The sequence below is a fragment of the Coptis chinensis genome, chromosome 9 (assembly GCF_015680905.1).
Source record: "Coptis chinensis isolate HL-2020 chromosome 9, ASM1568090v1, whole genome shotgun sequence".
NCBI lineage: Eukaryota > Viridiplantae > Streptophyta > Magnoliopsida > Ranunculales > Ranunculaceae > Coptis > Coptis chinensis.
The window spans coordinates 80,135,327-80,144,262 of NC_141464.1; the positions used below are offsets into that span (position 1 = coordinate 80,135,327).

The 8,936-nt window shown below is 36.3% G+C and overlaps 1 protein-coding gene across 1 annotated transcript; it reads left to right on the plus strand.

Moving 5' to 3' along the window:
- Positions 1 to 6,235: 6,235 nt before the first annotated feature.
- On the plus strand, positions 6,236 to 8,729 carry LOC147478508 (hexokinase-2-like). Its single transcript, XM_086586254.1, has 5 exons — positions 6,236 to 6,365; positions 6,488 to 6,622; positions 7,170 to 7,244; positions 7,692 to 7,912; positions 8,684 to 8,729. Exons 2-5 carry the CDS (start codon positions 6,605 to 6,607, stop codon positions 8,727 to 8,729), a joined length of 360 nt encoding a protein of 119 aa, XP_086442380.1. The 5' UTR covers positions 6,236 to 6,365; positions 6,488 to 6,604.
- The last annotated feature ends 207 nt before the right edge of the window (positions 8,730 to 8,936 follow it).

Genomic DNA, 8,936 nt, shown 5'->3' on the forward strand with positions numbered 1-8,936 from the left:
GCCACCCACAATGTGAATACCTGCTGTATGAGTAGACGAATGTGGTGTTTGAAACCGCCTTTGATATCTATTTCTATCCCTAATACTACGCAGATGCCTTCTTTGAGTATCAGGCATTCGTTGCTTACACCCGATTGGCTGACTCTGTTGTTCGTTGAAAAACATGAACAAACACAAAACTGAAAATGATATAAAATAAACAAACGAAATGCTCAAACTAAGAAGGGATGAGGTTAGAAAAAGACATGTGAAAAACTAACCTGATCCATTGCGTCGGTGCAATTCTTTTAATAAAAAGAAAGGAGACCCCGATAATAAGAGGTAGAGAAGAGAATATACAAAAGAGAAGATAAAAAAATGAAATTGGAGTTTGTAATGGGAGTTAGTAATGGATTTTAAAACATGAAAATGAAATTGGAGTTTGTAATGGAGTTTTAGAAGTTAGAGATGGAGAAGGCGAGATGGGAGATCACGGTTGAAACGGTGTATTTTGGCTCGGCGCATATATTTTGAATGGAGAAGTTACCGTGTTTTTCCGTTTTTTGGTTTTAAGTTTGTTGTTGAATGACAAAGATACCCTTACACTTAAAAGCCTTTCTAAAATTTGGTGGGTGAAAGTTTTGGGTACCCTTTAGATTAAAAATCTTGGTATAAAAAGGAGAATCTGAGGGACTAATAACGGGGGGCAAGTTTTTAGATGAAGGGGACAGTGTGTGGCCCACAAGAGGAGGAAAAAAAGATATAAAGGAAAAGAAGGGATGAGAAAAAGGGGAGGCGGACATTTGGAGTGAGAGGAACTGGGAGGTTCATACATAGGGAGTGAGAGTAATTTCTAGGTTCCAAATGGCGGTTAACTTCGAAACAATGAAAAAATAAAAGTAGAAAACATAATGTCGTAGGAGTGTTAACATCCTGATAATCTGTAGACTTTGTAAACAGGCAGTTAACTCAGAAACTATGATAAAATAAAAGCAGAAAACATAATTAAAGCAGAAATCTAATTGCACTAAAATGAGAAACCAACAAAAAATCAAAATAAAAAAACCTAATTGCATGCGATTGTTAGGAGTGTTTGTGTATCTAGCCTGTCGACGAATGTTGGTAAGACGCACACGCGCAGGGTGTGATCTTTGCCAAACCGAAAAACATGCAGAACGACAAAATGATTGTCAATAAACAAAGGCCGCCACCCACAATGTGAATACCCTGTATGAGTAGGCGAATGTGGTGTTTGAAACCGCCTTTGATATCTATTTCTATCCCTAATACTACGCAGATGCCTTCTTTGAGTATCGGGCATTAGTTGCTTACACCCGATTAGGCGACTCATTGTTCGTTGAAAAACATGAACAAACACAAAACTGAAAATGATATAAAATAAACAAACGAAATGCTCAAACTAAGAAGGGATGAGGTTAGAAAAAAGACATGTGAAAAACTAACCTGATCCATTATACGTCGGTGCAATTCTTTTAATAAAAAGAAAGGAGACCGATAATAAGAGGTAGAGAAGAGAATATACAAAAGAGAAGATAAAAAATGAAATTGGAGTTTGTAATGGGAGTTAGTAATGGATTTTAAAACATGAAAATGAAATTGGAGTTTGTAATGGAGTTTTAGAAGTTAGAGATGGAGAAGGCAGAGATGGGAGATGCGGTTGAAACGGTGTATTTTGGCTCGCGCATATTTTGAATGGAGAAGTTACCGTGTTTTTCGGTTTTTTTTTTTTGGTTTTTTAAGTTTGTTGTTGAATGACAAAGATACCCTTACACTTAAAGCCTTTCTAAAATTTGGTGGGTGAAAGTTTTGGGTACCCTTTAGATTAAAAATCTTGGTATAAAAAGGAGAATACGGGGACTAATAACGGGGGCAAGTTTTCGGATGAAGGGACAGGTGTGTGGCCCACAAGAGGAGGAAAAAAGAGATATAAAGGAAAGAAGGGATGAGAAAAAAAAAGAGGCAGACATTTGGAGTGAGAGGAACTGGGAGGTTCATACATAGGGAGTGAGAGTAATTTCTAGGTTCCAAATGTGCGCTTAACTTCGAAAACAATGAAAAAATAAAAGTAGAAAACATAATGTCGTAGGAGTGTTAACATCCTGATAATCTGTAGACTTTGTAAACAGGCAGTTAACTCAGAAACTATGATAAAATAAAAGCAGAAAACATAATTAAAGCAGAAATCTAATTGCACTAAAATGAGAAACCAACAAAAAATCAAAATCAAAAAACCTAATTGCATGCGATTGTTAGGAGTGTTTGTGTATCTAGCCCAATCGGCGAATGTTGGTAAGACGACACGCCGCTAGCGGTGTGATCTTTGGCAACCGGAAACAAGAACGAGACAAATGATTGTCAATAAACAAAGGCCGCCACCCACAATGTGAATACCTGCTGTATGAGTAGACGAATGTGGTGTTTGAAACCGCCTTTGATATCTATTTCTATCCCTAATACTACGCAGATGCCTTCTTTGAGTATCAGGCATTCGTTGCTTACACCCGATTGGCTGACTCTGTTGTTCGTTGAAAAACATGAACAAACACAAAACTGAAAATGATATAAAATAAACAAACGAAATGCTCAAACTAAGAAGGGATGAGGTTAGAAAAAGACATGTGAAAAACTAACTTTGATCCATTCGTCGGTGCAATTCTTTTAATAAAAGAAAGGAGACTGATAATAAGAGGTAGAGAAGAGAATATACAAAAGAGAAGATAAAAAAATGAAATTGGAGTTTGTAATGGGAGTTAGTAATGGATTTTAAAACATGAAAATGAAATTGGAGTTTGTAATGGAGTTTTAGAAGTTAGAGATGGAGAGAAGGCAGAGATGGGAGATGCGGTTGAAACGGTGTATTTTGGCTCGCGCATATTTTGAATGGAGAAGTTACCGTGTTTTTCCGTTTTTTTTTTTTGGTTTTTTAAGTTTGTTGTTGAATGACAAAGATACCCTTACACTTAAAGCCTTTCTAAAATTTGGTGGGTGAAAGTTTTGGGTACCCTTTAGATTAAAAATCTTGGTATAAAAAGGAGAATACGGGGACTAATAACGGGGGCAAGTTTTCCCATTATATATAAGATATAAGATAAGATTTGCTTCCTGTTAAGAGTCCATCTGTCCATGCTATTGAAAAACGTTTGGAACTCGAAACTTCACTTCATTCCAAATCCAATTTAGAATTACTACTTCGATGGGAATTCGAAAATTAGATTTCGAAACATATATATATTTAACTTATTCCATAGTCGATCTTCCATCCTGTTTGTATTCAAGAACTCCTTCAACTTTCACGACGTCACCTTCTTTCTCATCACTAGGTATTACTACTTAGAAATTTGCGTTGTTGAATTGTTTCAGATTGAATTTCATGGACCAAGTTTGTCGTACAACAGAACAAGCAATAGACGAAGAAGAAAAGAGTATTAGTAATTTACCCCATGACATCTTCCAGGAGATACTAATCCGTGTTTCCACAGAGACACTTTTCACACTCAAGCGTGTGTCTAAGCGTTGGAACAAAACTATTTCTGATCCATGGTTTGTCAAACGTCACCTCGATCGGTCGAGATATCTTCCACCCGGATGGATTAAGTATGATGAGATTACTTTTTCATTCTACTTCTGCAATAATGTCATTACTGGAGAGAGATATGAAATATTACAGGACATGTTCCAGGACAAAACTGGGGCAATAACCGACTCTTGTGTTGATTTATTAGACTCTTGTGATGGTTTACTTATGTTAGCTGTTCACAAAATGTTAGAACCAGACCCCAATATTTATACATATCCGGATTCTTACCACATTATCAACCCGGTCACTCGCATTTCTACCAAGATACCTCCTCCCCCAAAAGAGGTATATGTTTTTTTTCGACTAATCTATGACGATACTATACAGCAGTATAAGATTCTGGCTTGGTATGGGAGGCATGACGATGACGATGACGATGACGATGACGATGACGATGATGATTCTGGGGAGGAAGATGAAGTATATGATACAATGAGAAACATTAGATCATTGTTTGAGAATTATATTAATAAAATGTGGGAATATCTCTACCGCATGACACATTGGACTACGACAGAACAAGAACATGAAGAAGAGGGAGTTGTTGATTCTGGGGGTGAAGAAGATGATGAAGACGTTAATAGTGCTTGTATTGATAATTGTGGAAGAAGATGTCCCGGCGATCATACGTTTGGTTGTGTTCATCATCGTCATCATCATAGGCTCTCGGTGTTGACTTTAGATAGCACATGCATCCAAAAATCATCTTGGAGAGAGTTGAGACTACCAGAGCGTTGCCCGGCTGGGCCTGAACCTGTGGTGTCTAACAGAAAAGTATATTGGGTTTCATATCTTAAAAGTGTCAAAAGACATATAATCCTTTCAATGGACATTGCAAGTGAGAAGATTGAGGAAATTGAAATGCCAAATCATGGCAAGTTCGATTTGAATTTCAGGTTGAGTTTAAAGTTAATGGTTATTAGGGGATATTTGTATCTCGTATTTGGTTCTCTTGATTGCCATTGTTACATCATTTGGATTTTAGAAGATGCAGAGAGACATATATGGACTAAGCTTGACCAAAAGAAATATGAGATGAATCATGATTCTTGTGTTTGCAGCTCTGACTCCGATTATGTTATGATTCATGGCTGTCAAGAATCAACATTGGGTGAATTAGAGTCCCAAGCGCGAAGCGTTCTTTGTTCACACAACTCGGGGGACATTTCGCATTTTAATAGCCTTGTCTGTTTGAAGAACATACAATCTAGGGATGGAGCAACTACAAGTTCATCCGAAGCGAATTTAGCACAAAAATGAGATTGTTTCCTGATCGAGTTGCCCAAAATATGGTGTTTATATAGTTTTATACTTGTTATTTTATCTTTATTCCTTTTAATTTAACCATTTCTTTATTTAAGATTTAATTGCACCAACTGTATTGAACTTTATATTAGTTCTCAATAAAACTTTTTTAGGATTTTGATGATTGAACGAATTTTGCATAGTTGGGGTTTTTTTTTGAAGCGTCAAGATTGGCTATTCTTATAGTCCTTTGGACCTTGTTTTAGTAAATATTTTGTGTTAGGGTGGATGAATGAGCGGAAATTAGGCGGGACTGCTGGAGGACTGCTGACAATATTCTCATTATCTCATAGAACAGAGAAGCATTGCTTCTGTCAGTCCCATTCTTTTCATTTCCATTATCGATTGGTTTGATATTCTTTTCCTTGATGGGAATCGACTTTCTGGTTAGATGCTGGGAAGGATAATCTCTTGGACATGCCTTACTACTCCTAAATGTAAGTAGGGTTTGCTGATGATTGGTAGCATTGAAGGCCGGCCTAGTGTCTCAATTTTGGTTCTTCTGAGGCAACTATGACAAACTCCGGCAACTTGGGATGCACAGCACTTCACCATCGGCTATGCCAACTCTGTGAGAGTTTTCAGGTGTTGCAGCTGCAACTGGGCCAAAGCAACGCCTCTGAGTAGGTCCAATCATCTCTCATCTACATTTCATTGGGAAAAGATGCGGCCTACATTCAGCCTTTTCTACAGGGATTCTCTGGCTTGAGGCTCAAGTATGGCGGTGCAAGCTTTGCTCACATTCTGGTGAAACAGATGACATGGGTGGTCAAGGTACGGTATACCTACTTTCAACTAGCTTCATGTGAATTTTCTTGAGTTAATATTCTAAACTTGATAGAGATTCTTAATTTGAATACTTAAACAACATTGGAATCTGGTGTTTAGGATCTTTGCAGTGGAAATATCAGGAAGATCATCTGTATGTGAATAAGAGTATAGGACCACTAGGGTGTGCACCTCATTTGCTGTGGGAGTCACATACAAATGATACCATTAGACACAAAATGCTACCATGAAACTGAAAACTTTGCACTTTGCAATTTATCAATCATTTCCCACATAAATACTAAAAATAAGTATGATCCTCGATTACAGGTTTTGGTTCTGTAGAAATTTACCATGTGTACTGCGATTTGTCTTCTTGTGAAGTGATATATAAACAACCCCATTTTATTTTCTTTTCTTTGTAATACAATTTATATTTTTTCTTTGTAATAAGGATGGGGAAAGTAGCGGTGGGGGTATGTGCAGTAACGGTGTGTGCAGGGCAGCGTTGGTAATGAGACAGAATGAATAGTTCCGGGAAATGGGGGAAAACGATGTTAATATTAAAAGAATTTGAAGAGAAATGTTCGACGCCAATATCGAAATTAAAACGAGTGGCTGATGCTTTACTTGTTGAAATGCATGCTGGTTTAGCTTCTGAAGGTGGTAGTAAGTTCAAAATGCTTATTAGCTATGTCGATAATCTTCCCACTGGGTAAGTTTTTATTTCTTTTCTTGGTTTCTTGATTCTTTTTTTTTAATATTTTTATTTAAAGAATTGCCATCTGGATTATTATATAGTAATGACGGACTCCATTGTTTGTTTTCTTGTTATAGGGATGAGCACGGAGTATTTTATGCATTGGACTTGGGTGGAACAAACTTCCGCGTGTTGCGTGTACAGTTGGGAGGAAAGGAAGGACGTGTTGTTAAGCAAGAATTCCTCCGCATTTGATGGTTAGCACTTCAAATGTAAGTTCATAATTTCCTTCAGCATTTTTGCATTTGGATTTCTACATAAAGTATCTTAGTTTTGGACACGTGTGATTACAGGAACTATTCGATTTTATTGCTGCAGAACTAGCAAAATTTGTGAAGATTTCTGAGTTTCTCCTGGCAAGCAGAGAGAACTTGGTTTCACGTTCTCATTCCTTGTGAAGCAAACATCAATCAATTCTGGACTCTTATGACATGGACAAAAAAGGCTTTGCCATAGCTGACGCGGTTAATGTCTGGTTAGGGACCTAGACATCCCAACTTGTTTGGTTCGGAGTGCCAAGCAAATTGGGATGTCTAAATATATTGAATCATGTTAAACTGTACCTAAAGAACAAATCTTAGAACTTGAATGCCGGAGACAATGTATTCCCCCCTATAATGTTCAAGTGAGAAACCAAAGTTTCTTTTCTATGAAGTGACTGGTGGTGCCATTTTAATATGTCGATCCGTGGTTCGCTTTTATTTTATTTTATTTTTATTTTTTTTCTGATTTCAATTATAATGGTTTCTTCCCAATCAGGTTGGCCAAGATGTTGGGGCTGAACTGACCGAAGCCTTGGAAAGAAAAGGTGTCGACAAGCGTGTGGCTGCTCTGGTAAGTTAATGCAACTTTTTTTCGAAGTGAGCTCTTATACCACCCCAAACACATCGTGACATATCAACACATCCTAATGTCCTTTGTGGCACTTAAACCATAGCCACGTTAAAAAGAAATTTAGATGTTTCATATCACACTAATTTCTGTAATTGTGTAGCACTTTTGCAGTGTTTTTATTTCTCTTTTACTGATCCAAAAAATGCTGTTTTTCCAATAAAATGTCTTGTTGTGTTTTATTAATACACTTCTGAGTAAATACTAAATACAGTTGAACATGATATACATAATTTGCATTTGTATTTACGTCTGGTGTTTTTGAATGGTGTCATGGCACATCCCATATCTTTTTTGGATGCCAGGTTTATCGTGTTCTTGATTAGGTTGACGGTACTTGAAGTGGAACTTGTGTATAGAGACTTTACTGAACTAGCTGCGTTGATGCAGGTCAATGATACAATTGGCACATCAGCTGGAGGAAGATACGATAATAATGATGTTGTTGCTGCTGTGATTTTGGGCACTGGAACAAATGCAACTTATGTAGAGCACGCAAATGCAATTCCCAAGTGGCATGGACCCATACCTAAGTCAGGAGCACTGTCACCAAATGCGGCGTTTAAAATCCGAGATATTGGCAACGCGTCTGGTTCAAGTTTAAAACCCGGGTTTTTAAAAAAAAAACGCGTTTTAAACTTAAAAAATGTTTAAAACCCGAGATTTTGAAAATCTCCCGTTTAAAACCTTTTTTTTTTAGTGTAAAAAAAACGCGAGAAGAAAAATGAGATTTTGGAGTTTACCTTTTTGTAGAGTGGGCGTTAGATTGACTTATTGAGATAGTTCTATTTTGCTTTGGACTATTAATAATTAATTGGAAATTTTAAAGTTATTAACTTATTTGTAGTACTTGATTATGCCATTATAGTTGGTAATTAGTAGTATTTTATTTAGAGTCGTGTTTTGGTTCTGAATCTAAAATTTATAGTATTTGGATGAGTAATGATAATTTGATACTTTCATGTATTTGAATTTTCTTTTATTTGTATTATTATTATTTTTATTTTATGTGTCTATTCTTTTTTCCACTCTTATAAAAAATCAAACTCTTTATCTATTATATTCTTTATTATCGGTTTTTACCATTTTTTTTTAATGTATTATACGTTTTAAAGCCGTTTTACCATTTTAAACCCGTTTTTATGCCCCACATTTTTTTACGTTTTTTTTTCCGTTTTTTTTCCAAAACGTTCCGTTTAAAACACGAACTAAGTTTTTTTTCAAATACACCGTTTTAAACTCGTACCATACTTGGTGACAATAGTCAGGAGAGATGGTTAGTATTTCTTTATGCAATTCCCAAGTCTAGAATAATTAGTTGATTAAGAGGTGTTGATGATTAATTCCAAGATGTGTAAATTACTTTATGCTGATTTCTTTAGGCTCTGTTTGGCAGTAGAAAAATTTGTAGTAGCCAACCTGGATTAGCTGATCTAATTCTGTAGATGTGCAACTTAAAGTAGGTTAATCTGGAAGTTGTTTGGCTGCCAATTGTTCTGTCACAAGTTCAGCGTGCCCACTGTTTGGTTCACATTGTATCTGTTACACTGATAACCTGTTACATATTTGAAAAAAAATAATAGAACATTATAAGTCAAAGAAAATAATAACTTAAATACAATGTCCATATTCTCA

Bases quoted from the DNA above. Each gene is read 5' to 3' on its own strand.
- LOC147478508 (XM_086586254.1), top strand. The intron at 7,245-7,691 runs GTAAGTTAATGC...GCGTTGATGCAG, and splicing joins ACAAGCGTGTGGCTGCTCTG to GTCAATGATACAATTGGCAC. The intron at 7,913-8,683 runs GTTTTTAAAAAA...TGATTTCTTTAG, and splicing joins GGTTCAAGTTTAAAACCCGG to GCTCTGTTTGGCAGTAGAAA.